Below are 14,935 nucleotides of genomic sequence, written 5' to 3'. Positions count from 1 at the left end.
GTTCACAAAATCGCAGACATTTGAAATGAAAAACTTTCTCGATGTTTTAACGAGTACTCCGTGGGGTATATAGCGTGTTCTCACACTAGCATAATTTTTCTCGAGTTCACTCATCGCTTTCCCACATACACAGTGCATTTTAAAATAACATAATTATATTGCGTGAGTGGGTGGTGGTGAGACTGTGTCACAACGCGTTCTATTTATTTCCAACGCGCCTGGCCGGCGCATTCGATTGCGTTTATTTTGTATTTTTATTTTCGAAATGTAGCACTCGATGCGTTTATTTTTTCATGTCTCGCAACTGAACGTCCAAGCTGACTTTGTTAATTATAACTACATGACGCGGCATGCTACAGCGTGTCGTCATGTATAAATCTAGTGACAAATCGCAAGGTTGTCAAGGTACCGCAGCCATCGAGTCTTAGTTGGAAATGTACGCACTTGTTTTGGAACTTTGTACCAAGACGACGCCGACGCACCTGGCGGCGTACGTGTGTTTTGCAGGTATTAGTGCGGGCATGGGATCGGATTCGGCTAAAACTGTAAACGAAACACGGAAAAATACCACCGAAATGACGAATCTGAACATGTTCTCTTGCCAACTAATAAAAATAACGAAAATAAGATAATCTTATAACAAGAACAGTTTCATTTCGTATATAGTAGTAAGTTGTGTTGTGTCCGAACAAAGATTGCATCGCGTGAATTTCAAATTAATTACATATCGATCTTCTGTACATTTTTTTTCTCTACTGCCTTTCTATATGCAAATAATGAGGTACGTCATACTGATGCCACAATACTTTGAAGCTGATGCCATGTTGATGCCATGAGACCGCGAAGCTGAGGCCACGATGATGCCACACGAAAGCGAGGCTAACACCGCTTCAATTTTCAATGACGCGAAGCTGATGCCACAATGATGCGATGCTGAGGCGACAGTGAAGCCATGCGTATGCGACAATGATGCCACAAAAGCCAAAGCTTCCGCGAGAACTGTACTATATCCAATGATACATACTTTAGGTAGGTTGGCTATAGCTATCCAGTGATACATACTTTAGGTATGTTGGCTATAGCTATCCAGTGATACATACTTTAGGTAGGTTGGCTATAGCTATCCAGTGATACATACTTTAGGTATGTTGGCTATAGCTATCCAGTGATACATACTTTAGGTATGTTGGCTATAGCTATCCAGTGATACATACTTTAGGTAGGTTGGCTATAGCTATCCAGTGATACATACTTTAGGTATGTTGGCTATAGCAATCCAGTGATACATACTTTAGGTATGTTGGCTATAGCAATCCAGTGATACATACTTTAGGTAGGATGGCTATAGCTATCCAGTGATACATAGTTTAGGTAGGTTGGCTATAGCTATCCAGTGATACATACTTTAGGTATGTTGGCTATAGCTATCCAGTGATACATACATTAGGTACGTTGGCTATAGCTATCCAGTGATACATACTTTAGGTATGTTGGCTATAGCTATCCAGTGATACATACTTTAGGTATGTTGGCTATAGCTATCCAGTGATACATACTTTAGATAGGTTGGCTATAGCTATCCATAAAAAATAATCCAACCTCCATCTACTCTAAAAAATAGTATTCTTATGTGCAGATTTGATTTTGTGTAATTGTAGATGGATCCTGATTACAACCCAGTAACCATGGAAACTAGAACATTGTTTGGATTACAAATGGAACAGAAAAGAAATGATGCTATTATTGATAAAAATATGTTCACAAATATTGTGAGCAAGAAGAAAGATGTAAGTATAGATGTGTACCTTCTAACAAAACTGATTTTGTAGAAATTTTAAATCAAAAAAGAATAAATTCAGTTGGGTCAGCTTGACTGCATGGTAACAAGTACTGTGAAAAAATGAATGGCTGTTGGTGACTTCTGAAGGCAAAAACTAAAATGTTATGTGTTCCCTGCTTTGCTTATGATTTTTACACTTATTTTGTTCATAAAATGTAATTTTCATTTTACCAAATTTGTTTTTTGATTCAGTGACATGTTAGCACGTCATCAGAAAAAATCCTTCTGCATCAATGACTTGTCATATCAGATAAGAGGATGTACTGATGAAAATATTGTGAAATCTAAACAAAACAGTATGATTATTGAATGTCTGCCATGTTCTCACATGAAGTGTTGACATCGCTTGACCTTTGTTAGCGGAGCTCATCATATGCGTGATTGTACGTCGTCGTCCGTGTCAACTTTTTACTTATTTGACTTCTTCTTGAAAACTACACTTCTTATTGCTTAGATACTTGGTGTATCTGTACCTTGGGCAGGCCCCTCTTAGATTTGTTCATTTTGTGATGATATCTTTAATTCTCAAATTTTGATGAATATTTTTGTCATTTTTGGTAAAAAGTGATATTTTTGTCTTGTTAAAACCCACAAGTCAGATTTCTTTGATACTACAATGTGTACATACCTTTGATGAACCTCTCTCAGATTTGCTCATTTTCATGTCTTCAGTTCTTTAATTGAAATGTGCATTGCTAACAGCGGAGCTCTCTCAGCCAAGAGGCTGCTTGTTTGCCCTGTGTTTATGGTTGATTTCACACATAACAGGTAACCTCAGAGAAAAATAGTCTATTGGAATCAATTTTGAGTCTGTCCTGCTATGTTTTATTTGATACGATTGCTGTAATTCATTTTTATCATATTTTTTTCAAGCTTCCTGAGGCAGCTGTACGTGATCTGATAGTTGCTAGCATTGCATTGAAGTATACACAGTCAAACTCAGTATGTTATGCTAGAGATGGTCAAGTTATTGGTATGGGTGCTGGACAACAATCACGTATCCATTGTACTAGACTAGCTGGTGATAAAGCTAATAACTGGTAAGTTAAGTTTAGTTATCAACTACCTACTGTAAAAAAAACTTTTTATATTTTGTTGCTAGTTGGTTACGTCAACATCCCAAAATACTTGGAATGCATTGACTTGAACAAAGCTTTGATAATTTTTTCTATATTCTGTTGCTAGGTGGTAACATCAACATGCCAAAATACTTGGAATGCATTGACTTGAAGAAAGTTTTTCTATATTCTGTTGCTAGGTGGTTACGTCAACATCCCAAAGTACTTGGAATGCATTTTAAGAAAGGAGTAAAGAGAGCTGAGAAATCTAATGCAATTGACAATTATGTAAATGGAACAGTTGGACAGGTGAGACTGGATTCTATTGAGTGCTCCTGTGTGGCTGACTGGCTATTATTGTGCATTATTGTCAGACCCATGTACTTTAAATTGACTTGATCAAATATAAACCACACTGTAATGTAATTTAGAAATTAACATAAATATAATTGTTACACTCCAGACTGTGCACACAAAAAAGATTTAAATAAACAATAAGCTTTATCGTCGTACTTCCTTGATTCGGTATAATTCTGTTGTCTGAACTTGAGAACAGTTGCGACCATAGAGGGCGCTGTAATCCTAATGATAATAATTATAAAAATATAACATGCAAGGACACATCAAATACATTGACCAAAAGCCCCGAGAAGTCAGGACGTGTCATTTATTCGTTATTTGACACTGTCATCAATGAGCACATAGTAAATCACACAATGTCATAATAATTCCTATAGCAGCTGATATGTCTCAGATATTCAATGCTATTCGTCTCTATAGCAACAGTCAAATGGAGTATATATCCACTGAACAATATAGGAACAATGGAGAACATAAAATGAAATAGTTCAGGACTAGTTCCGTCACTAACAACTCGTAATAACGTGGACACACGGTAAAACTGACTTCACCTAGTTTTCTTAGTTACCGTATCCAAGGTCACTCAGTGTCACTGACCTCTACAGGACTAAATGATCTACTGCATAAAAATACAACACAGTTCAACAGTATTCATGTAAATCGTATAAAAGCAAAATACTGAATAAATCTGAGTAAAACATATCACTGAAAGGATGACTATATATCGGTATACTTGGTCAATCGAACGCAAATACTCCAATTATAACGGCGCGGGGAATTGTCCGTTTTGTGGAATTCAAAAATAGCCAACAACTAAATTGCAATACAATTCCTGATGCAACGTTATAAATCCATACTTGTGCTAAACTCATCCAATGTGATAGTGTAACACAGGGGGAAAATTATATGATATAATATACTAAATAACCCACGCTCTTCGGTTGCGATTGTTTACAGTTATCGTTGAATTCAAACTACATGGAGCGGGAACACACGATGGTCAGCAGTTCGTCTCGGCAAATGTCGGTGAAACTTGAAGCTGGGCGACAATTTCCATGGAAGGGGGTAGAAAGTTCATCAGCGACTCTCATCTCCGGGTGTGCTTCAGCTGTTCAATCAGGTTTCTTGCAGTTGCTCTGGTGTTCGGCGCTTCCTGCAATACGGTCTTGCACTGATTTGATAGTTAATTCAGGCAGAAATTGAAATGTTTCTTGAACGCCCGGGTAAGAAAGTTTCTACCAATGGAGGTCTCGTGGCATCCAACTGCGTGCGCGCAGTACAAAGTCTCAACAATTTGAATTCCTGCGGTTTATCGTGATGACGCGTTGGGTACAACTATGTGATTATGAAATATGAAATAAAATACACAATCATCCAAACCTCGCATACATATCGAGTGACCTAGTAAACTCTGTACTAAAACCCTGTAAACATGGGACAAAATACAATGTTCCAGGATAAAACAAAAGGAACAAATCTCCTAATCTGTAAAATATTAGCTAATTAAATTGGGCGTGAAAACAAGGTGTGACATAATTATAACTTCTTGTTATGATTTCTGTGAATATTTTAATAATTATTTTTTTGTAGGATATGGAGACATCTTCATGGGAGAGTATGCTAGAGAAACCATCTGAACAGTTAACACAGGTACTAACTGTATTTATACCACTCTTGGTCATGTGACACAATGTCCTGATTGAGTGTCACTCTATACTTTGTCTCTTTGTTAATTTTCTGTGTCAAGCACTTCTGAACTTTAGTGATTGACCAATTGTCAAGGTTTGGAATTTTAGAAGTAAATGAGAGTTCTTCTGCAACAATTGGAAAGTTGGCCAAGCAAGGTTTGAACCATGACTTTTGTTATTGGATGGAATGGTGATACAAATAACGAAAACGTTTGAAATTACATGTACTTCAATTCCCATGCATGTTACCTTCATTTTACTCTAGGAGAGTTCACTCATCTTCTTCAGAATACATTATAGTTATTTATATATTCTGAATTCATTGTTTGTATTGAATACAGTATTTTGAAATCAGTTATTGCTTTGTTATTCTTACTGCAGTCTGAGCGTGAGCAGTGGTTATCAAAACTGAAAGGTGTAGCACTAAGTTCTGATGCATTCTTTCCATTCCGTGATAATATTGACAGAGCGTATCAGGTGAGTCTTTGATATGTCTACCAATACTGTGCAGAAAATGTTTGGAAATGTGCCGGAAATTTTTTTTTTTTCGAGGGTTAGACCAATTCATATCAGCTTAGACATGTTGCTAGTTTATATAGGGTTAGACTGGTTTAGACAGGTTGCTAGTTTATACAGAGCTAGACTGGGTTATACAGTTTGCCAGTTTGTACAGAGGTAGACCGGTTTAGACAGATTGAAAGTTTATACAGGGTTAGATCAGTTGCTAGTGTATACAGGGTTAAACTGGTTTAGACAGTTTGAAAGTTTATACAGGATTAGATCAGTTGCTAGTGTATACAGGGTTAGACTGGTTTAGACAGTTTGAAAGTTTATACAGGGTTAGATCAGTTGCTAGTGTATACAGGGTTAGACTGGTTTAGACAGATTGAAAGTTTATACAGGTTTAGAATGGTTGCGAGTGTATACAGAGTTAGACTGGTTTAGACAGATTGAAAGTTTATACAGGATTAGATCAGTTGCTAGTGTATACAGGGTTAGACTGGTTTAGACAGATTGAAAGTTTATACAGGGTTAGAATGGTTGCTAGTGTATACAGGGTTAGACTGGTTTAGACAGATTGAAAGTTTATACAGGGTTAGAATGGTTGCTAGTGTATACAGGGTTAGACTGGTTTAGACAGATTGAAAGTTAAACAGGGTGGGGACTGTTGTTAGTGTATACAGGGTTAGACTGGTTTAGACAGATTGAAAGTTTATACAGGGTTAGATCAGTTGCTAGTGTATACAGGGTTAGACTGGTTTAAACAGATTGAAAGTTTATACAGGGTTAGAACGGTTGCTAGTGTATACAGGGTTAGACTGGTTTAGACAGATTGAAAGTTTATACAGGGTTAGAATGGTTGCTAGTGTATACAGGGTTAGACTGGTTTAGAAAGATTGAAAGTTTATACAGGGTTAGAATGGTTGCTAGTGTATACAGGGTTAGACTGGTTGCTAGTGTATACAGGGTTAGACTGGTTTAGACAGATTGAAAGTTTATACAGGGTTAGAACAGTTGCTAATGTATACAGGGTTAGACTGGTTTAGACAGTTTGAAAGTGTATACAGGGTTAGACTGGTTGCTAGTGTATACAGGGTTAGACTGGTTTAGACAGATTGAAAGTTTATACAGGGTTCGAACTGTTGCTAATGTATACAGGGTTAGACTGGTTGCTAGTGTATACAGGGTTAGACTGGTTTAGACAAATTAAAAGTTTATACAGGATTAGATCAGTTGCTACTGTATACAGGGTTAGACTGGTTTAGACAGATTGAAAGTTTATACAGGGTTAGAATGGTTGCTAGTGTATACAGGGTTAGACTGGTTTAGACAGATTGAAAGTGTATACAGGGTTAGAATGGTTGCTAGTGTATACAGGGTTAGACTGGTTTAGACAGATTGAAAGTTTATACAGGGTTAGAACATTGCTAGTTTATACAGAGTTAGACTGGTTTAGACAATTTGAAAGTTTATACAGGGTTATAATGGTTGCTAGTGTATACAGGGTTAGACTGGTTTAGAAAGATTGAAAGTTTATACAGGGTTAGAATGGTTGCTAGTGTATACAGGGTTAGATTGGTTTAGACAGATTAAAAGTTTATACAGGGTTAGAACAGTTGCTAGTTTATACAGGGTTAGACTGGTTGCTAGTGTATACAGGGTTAGACTGGTTGCTAGTGTATACAGGGTTATACTGGTTTAGACAGATTGAAAGTTTATACAGGGTTAGAACAGTTGCTAATGTATACAGGGTTAGACTGGTTTAGACAGTTTGAAAGTGTATACAGGGTTAGACTGGTTGCTAGTGTATACAGGGTTAGACTGGTTTAGACAGATTGAAAGTTTATACAGGGTTAGAACAGTTGCTAATGTATACAGGGTTAGAGTGGTTTAGACAGATTGAAAGTTTATACAGGGTTAGAATGGTTGCTAGTGTGTACAGGGTTAGACTGGTTTAGACAGATTGAAAGTTTATACAGGGTTAGAACTGTTGCTAGTGTATACAGGGTTAGACTGGTTGCTAGTGTATACATGGTTAGACTGGTTTAGACAGATTGAAAGTTTATACAGGGTTAGAATGGTTGCTAGTTTATACAGGATTAGACTGGTTTAGACAGATTGAAAGTTTATACAGGGTTAGATTGGTTGCTAGTGTATACAGGGTTAGACTGGTTTAGACAGATTGAAAGTGTATACAGGGTTAGAATGGTTGCTAGTGTATACAGGGTTAGACTGGTTTAGACAGATTGAAAGTTTATACAGGGTTAGAACATTGCTAGTTTATACAGAGTTAGACTGGTTTAGACAATTTGAAAGTTTATACAGGGTTAGAATGGTTGCTAGTGTATACAGGGTTAGACTGGTTTAGACAGATTGAAAGTAAAACAGGGTTAGAACTGTTAGTGTATACAGGGTTAGACGGGTTTAGACAGATTGAAAGTTTATACAGGGTTAGATCAGTTGCTAGTGTATACAGGGTTAGACTGGTTGCTAGTGTATACAGGGTTAGACTGGTTTTGACAGATTGAAAGTTTATACAGGGTTAGAACTGTTGCTAGTGTATACAGGATTAGACTGGTTGCTAGTGTATACAGGGTTAGACTGGTTTAGACAGATTGAAAGTTTATACAGGGTTAGAATGGTTGCTAGTTTATACAGGGTTAGACTGGTTTAGACAGATTGAAAGTTTATACAGGGTTAGAATGGTTGCTAGTGTGTACAGGGTTAGACTGGTTTAGACAGATTGAAAGTTTATACAGGGTTAGAATGGTTGCTAGTTTATACAGGGTTAGACTGGTTTAGACAGATTGAAAGTTTATACAGGGTTAGAATGGTTGCTAGTGTATACAGGGTTAGACTGGTTTAGACAGATTGAAAGTTTATACAGGGTTAGAATGGTTGCTAGTTTATACAGGGTTAGACTGGTTGAGACAGATTGAAAGTTTATACAGGGTTAGACTGGTTGCTAGTGTATACAGGGTTAGACTGGTTGAGACAGATTGAAAGTTTATACAGGGTTAGAATGGTTGCTGGTATATGCAGGGTTAGACTGGTTTAGACAGATTGATAGTTTATACAGGGTTAGAACTGTTGCTAGTGTATACAGGGTTAGACTGGTTTAGACAGTTTGAAAGTTTATACAGGGTTAGAATGGTTGCTGGTATATGCAGGGTTAGACTGGTTTAGACAGATTGAAAGTTTATACAGGGTTAGAACTGTTGCTAGTGTATACAGGGTTGGACTGGTTTAGACAGTTTGAAAGTTTATACAGGGTTAGAACATTGCTAGTTTATACAGAGTTAGACTGGTTTAGACAATTTGAAAGTTTATACAGGGTTAGAATGGTTGCTAGTGTATACAGGGTTAGACTGGTTTAGACAGATTGAAAGTAAAACAGGGTTAGAACTGTTAGTGTATACAGGGTTAGACGGGTTTAGACAGATTGAAAGTTTATACAGGGTTAGATCAGTTGCTAGTGTATACAGGGTTAGACTGGTTGCTAGTGTATACAGGGTTAGACTGGTTTTGACAGATTGAAAGTTTATACAGGGTTAGAACTGTTGCTAGTGTATACAGGATTAGACTGGTTGCTAGTGTATACAGGGTTAGACTGGTTTAGACAGATTGAAAGTTTATACAGGGTTAGAATGGTTGCTAGTTTATACAGGGTTAGACTGGTTTAGACAGATTGAAAGTTTATACAGGGTTAGATCAGTTGCTAGTGTATACAGGGTTAGACTGGTTTAGACAGATTGAAAGTTTATACAGGGTTAGAATGGTTGCTAGTGTGTACAGGGTTAGACTGGTTTAGACAGATTGAAAGTTTATACAGGGTTAGAATGGTTGCTAGTTTATACAGGGTTAGACTGGTTTAGACAGATTGAAAGTTTATACAGGGTTAGAATGGTTGCTAGTGTATACAGGGTTAGACTGGTTGCTAGTGTATACAGGGTTAGACTGGTTGCTAGTGTATACAGGGTTATACTGGTTTAGACAGATTGAAAGTTTATACAGGGTTAGAACAGTTGCTAATGTATACAGGGTTAGACTGGTTTAGACAGTTTGAAAGTGTATACAGGGTTAGACTGGTTGCTAGTGTATACAGGGTTAGACTGGTTTAGACAGATTGAAAGTTTATACAGGGTTAGATCAGTTGCTAGTGTATACAGGGTTAGACTGGTTTAGACGGATTGAAAGTTTATACAGGGTTAGATTAGTTGCTAGTGTATACAGGGTTAGAGTGGTTTAGACAGATTGAAAGTTTATACAGGGTTAGAACGGCTGCTAGTGTATACAGGGTTAGGCTGGTTTAGACAGATTGAAAGTTTATACAGGGTTAGAACTGTTGCTAGTGTATACAGGGTTAGACTGGTTGCTAGTGTATACATGGTTAGACTGGTTTAGACAGATTGAAAGTTTATACAGGGTTAGAATGGTTGCTAGTTTATACAGGATTAGACTGGTTTAGACAGATTGAAAGTTTATACAGGGTTAGATTGGTTGCTAGTGTATACAGGGTTAGACTGGTTTAGACAGATTGAAAGTGTATACAGGGTTAGAATGGTTGCTAGTGTATACAGGGTTAGATTGGTTTAGACAGATTGAAAGTTTATACAGGGTTAGAACATTGCTAGTTTATACAGAGTTAGACTGGTTTAGACAATTTGAAAGTTTATACAGGGTTAGAATGGTTGCTAGTGTATACAGGGTTAGACTGGTTTAGACAGATTGAAAGTAAAACAGGGTTAGAACTGTTAGTGTATACAGGGTTAGACGGGTTTAGACAGATTGAAAGTTTATACAGGGTTAGATCAGTTGCTAGTGTATACAGGGTTAGACTGGTTGCTAGTGTATACAGGGTTAGACTGGTTTTGACAGATTGAAAGTTTATACAGGGTTAGAACTGTTGCTAGTGTATACAGGATTAGACTGGTTGCTAGTGTATACAGGGTTAGACTGGTTTAGACAGATTGAAAGTTTATACAGGGTTAGAATGGTTGCTAGTTTATACAGGGTTAGACTGGTTTAGACAGATTGAAAGTTTATACAGGGTTAGAATGGTTGCTAGTTTATACAGGGTTAGACTGGTTTAGACAGATTGAAAGTTTATACAGGGTTAGAATGGTTGCTAGTGTATACAGGGTTAGACTGGTTTAGACAGATTGAAAGTTTATACAGGGTTAGAATGGTTGCTAGTTTATACAGGGTTAGACTGGTTGAGACAGATTGAAAGTTTATACAGGGTTAGACTGGTTGCTAGTGTATACAGGGTTAGACTGGTTGAGACAGATTGAAAGTTTATACAGGGTTAGAATGGTTGCTGGTATATGCAGGGTTAGACTGGTTTAGACAGATTGATAGTTTATACAGGGTTAGAACTGTTGCTAGTGTATACAGGGTTAGACTGGTTTAGACAGTTTGAAAGTTTATACAGGGTTAGAATGGTTGCTGGTATATGCAGGGTTAGACTGGTTTAGACAGATTGAAAGTTTATACAGGGTTAGAACTGTTGCTAGTGTATACAGGGTTGGACTGGTTTAGACAGTTTGAAAGTTTATACAGGGTTAGAACATTGCTAGTTTATACAGAGTTAGACTGGTTTAGACAATTTGAAAGTTTATACAGGGTTAGAATGGTTGCTAGTGTATACAGGGTTAGACTGGTTTAGACAGATTGAAAGTAAAACAGGGTTAGAACTGTTAGTGTATACAGGGTTAGACGGGTTTAGACAGATTGAAAGTTTATACAGGGTTAGATCAGTTGCTAGTGTATACAGGGTTAGACTGGTTGCTAGTGTATACAGGGTTAGACTGGTTTTGACAGATTGAAAGTTTATACAGGGTTAGAACTGTTGCTAGTGTATACAGGATTAGACTGGTTGCTAGTGTATACAGGGTTAGACTGGTTTAGACAGATTGAAAGTTTATACAGGGTTAGAATGGTTGCTAGTTTATACAGGGTTAGACTGGTTTAGACAGATTGAAAGTTTATACAGGGTTAGAATGGTTGCTAGTGTGTACAGGGTTAGACTGGTTTAGACAGATTGAAAGTTTATACAGGGTTAGAATGGTTGCTAGTTTATACAGGGTTAGACTGGTTTAGACAGATTGAAAGTTTATACAGGGTTAGAATGGTTGCTAGTGTATACAGGGTTAGACTGGTTTAGACAGATTGAAAGTTTATACAGGGTTAGAATGGTTGCTAGTTTATACAGGGTTAGACTGGTTTAGACAGATTGAAAGTTTATACAGGGTTAGACTGGTTGCTAGTGTATACAGGGTTAGACTGGTTGAGACAGATTGAAAGTTTATACAGGGTTAGAATGGTTGCTGGTATATGCAGGGTTAGACTGGTTTAGACAGATTGAAAGTTTATACAGGGTTAGAACTGTTGCTAGTGTATACAGGGTTAGACTGGTTTAGACAGTTTGAAAGTTTATACAGGGTTAGAATGGTTGCTAGTGTAAACAGGGTTAGACTGGTTTAGACAGATTGAAAGTTAAACAGGGTTAGTACTGTTGTTAGTGTATACAGGGTTAGACGGGTTTAGACAGATTGAAAGTTTATACAGGGTTAGAATGGTTGCTAGTGTATACAGGGTTAGACTGGTTTAGACAGATTGAAAGTTAAACAGGGTTAGAACTGTTGCTAGTGTATACAGGGTTAGACGGGTTTAGACAGATTGAAAGTTTATACAGGGTTAGAACTGTTAGTGTATACAGGGTTAAACTGGTTTAGACAGATTGAAAGTTTATACAGGGTTAGATCAGTTGCTAGTGTATACAGAGTTAGACTGGTTTAGACAGATTGAAAGTTTATACAGGGTTAGAACGTTGCTAGTTTATACAGAGTTAGACTGGTTTAGACAGTTTGAAAGTTTATACAGGGTTGGAATGGTTGCTAGTGTATACAGGGTTAGACTGGTTTTGACAGATTGAAAGTTTATACAGGGTTAGAATGGTTGCTAGTGTATACAGGGTTAGACTGGTTTAGACAGATTGCTAGTTTATACAGGGTTAGACTGGTTTAGACAGATTGCTAGTTTATACAGGGTTAGACTGGTTTAGACAGATTAAAAGTTTATACAGGATTAGATCAGTTGCTACTGTATACAGGGTTAGACTGGTTTAGACAGATTGAAAGTTTATACAGGGTTAGATTAGTTGCTAGTGTATACAGGGTTAGACTGGTTTAGACAGATTGAAAGTTTATACAGGGTTAGAACAGTTGCTAGTGTATACAGGGTTGATATGTCTACCAATACTGTGCTAGAAATGTTTTTGTTTTTTTCGAGGGTTAGACCAATTTATATCAGCTTAGACAAGCTGCTAGTTTATATAAGGTTAGACTGGTTTAGACAGGTTGCTGGTTTATACAGGTTGCTAGTTTATACAGAGCTAAACTGGGTTATACAGTTTGCAAGTTTGTATAGGGTTAGACCGGTTTAGACAGATTGAAAGTTTATACAGGGTTAAACCGAGACAGGCTGCTAATTTATATGGGGTTAGACAGGTTCCTAGTTCATACAAGGTTAGACTGGTTTAAACAGGTTGCTAGTTTATTCAGTTTTAGACTGGTTCAGACAGGTTACCAGTTAATACAGGGTTAAACCGGTTTTGACTGGTTGCTAGTTTATACAGGGCTATACCGGTTTAAAGTCATTGCCAGTTTATACATGGTTAGACTGGTTTAGACATTGCCATTTTATTATACAGGGTGAGACTGGTTTAGACAGGATTATACCAATTTCTAGTTTATACAGGGTTATATTGGTTTACACAGGGCTACACTAGTTTAGGCAAATTTCAAACAAAATTAGACTGGTCTAGAACTGGTTTAACTGAGTGAAATTTTTTTTATATTTTCAGAGTGGTGTTCAATACATTGCTTCACCATCGGGATCAACTCAAGACCAGGTTATAACTGAAGCCTGTGACGACCATTCCATTGCATTAGTATTCACAAATACCAGACTATTCCATCACTAGATATGACATCATGTGATGTTATACAACACTGGATGGAGATAAATGTATGCAACTGAATGAAATAGACCCTGTGAATCCAACAACTACTGTAGAATACTTCATTTCGCTGGTAATTAATTTTCGCTATTTTTGCTGAAAGGACTGGTTCAGTGAAAATAAAATCCAGCAAATATACTGTTGTTCCTATATTTTACATTCAACTCATCAAAAATCAGTGAAAGTAAATTCCACACAAAACACCCAACAAGCTTATTCAGCGAAAATTAGTTCCCACTAAAATAAAGTATTTTACGGTAAGATACAACAAAACCATGATACACAGATCTACAAGTGACAACTTTTGTTAACACATGTTGATCAAGTTTACTGCCTTCAATCTGCAACATTTTTCTTGCAAGAAATATAATGAGTCAACAATTTGATTAAAGTATGTCAACATTGCAGATAAACATTTGTTGTCAACAAAATCTGATCTATATATCATGCTGTGGTTCAAGTTTACTGCCTTCAACAATCTGCAACATTTTTGTTGCAAGGAATAGAATGAGTCAACAATTTGATTAAAGTATGTCAACATTGCAGATAAACATTTGTCAACAAAATCTGATCTGTAGATCACGCGATTGTTCAAGTTGACTGCCTTCAACAACCTTCAACATTTTTGTTGCTAGGAATAGAATGAGTCAACAATTTGATTAAAGTATGTCAACATTGCAGATAAACATTTGTTGTCAACAAAATCTGACCATAACATTTGTAATCACTTCTGTAACGTGGAATGTATTAACGCTGCTTTCCAAACTAGAGCTATATGATGCACATGTTGTCAATTTATTTTTATTTGGACTTGAATCACAATCCTTGATCAGAAAAATGTTATCAGTTAGATTTTTAGTATATTTCTTCTTAGTCTATCATTGTGTCACTATGGCAACATATGTATACAGAAGAATGTATTCAATTTAAAGGCACAATGATAAACAATGAGATCTCACTGCATTTCAACCTTGTATGAAAAAAAGTTGCATGCCCTTATTTTCATCCACCCTTGAATCACATGATACATTTTATTTTGTGAGTCTTGTATCTGAGGCTGTCCTGACTATTGTTTCAATGCAAAGCTATGACGAGTAAAATACAGTAGTAATAAATAGATGCTAAGGATGATAATTTAGTAAACTTTAATTGCTTAATGTCACTGCCAACCTGCTTCTGTTATTTACCTTTGTTGTTAAATTTTGATCTGAATTCTCATTAAATACTAAAAAGCACAGACTGCTGTATGGTTGTTATTATTACCCACGATGCATCACTGATGATACTTGTAACTTGGCCTAGTTTTCATTACACTACTATACTCACCCATGTGCAATGAATCCTGTTTCAAGGTACATGTTGTATATGTGACTATTTGAAGTGAAGTTTTGATCTGGATAGGGTACGATATGATGTGCACTGGATAACAACTTTATCTCTTGGAATATTCTTCAGTAACCAATTA

At 36.8% G+C, this 14,935-nt stretch overlaps 1 protein-coding gene across 2 annotated transcripts in view; it reads left to right on the top strand.

Annotated features, from left to right (window-relative positions):
* Positions 1 to 14,707, top strand: part of LOC144353770 (bifunctional purine biosynthesis protein ATIC-like) — a 40,324-nt gene extending 25,617 nt beyond the window's left edge. For both annotated transcript variants that reach the window (XM_085494181.1, XM_085494180.1), the window contains 6 exons: positions 1,659 to 1,787; positions 2,714 to 2,880; positions 3,099 to 3,207; positions 4,849 to 4,908; positions 5,328 to 5,423; positions 13,315 to 14,707. In XM_085494181.1, coding sequence (XP_085350307.1) covers positions 1,659 to 1,787; positions 2,714 to 2,880; positions 3,099 to 3,207; positions 4,849 to 4,908; positions 5,328 to 5,423; positions 13,315 to 13,434 — 681 coding nt within the window. In that variant the 3' untranslated portion in view covers positions 13,435 to 14,707. The remainder of the gene's footprint in view (positions 1 to 1,658; positions 1,788 to 2,713; positions 2,881 to 3,098; positions 3,208 to 4,848; positions 4,909 to 5,327; positions 5,424 to 13,314) is intronic.
* Positions 14,708 to 14,935: the final 228 nt, after the last annotated feature.

Source organism: Saccoglossus kowalevskii, chromosome 20 (genome assembly GCF_978046115.1).
Source record: "Saccoglossus kowalevskii chromosome 20, keSacKowa6.1, whole genome shotgun sequence".
NCBI lineage: Eukaryota > Metazoa > Hemichordata > Enteropneusta > Harrimaniidae > Saccoglossus > Saccoglossus kowalevskii.
The sequence above is the reverse complement of the archived record's forward strand: the minus strand, read 5'-3'. Positions and strand labels throughout refer to the sequence as shown.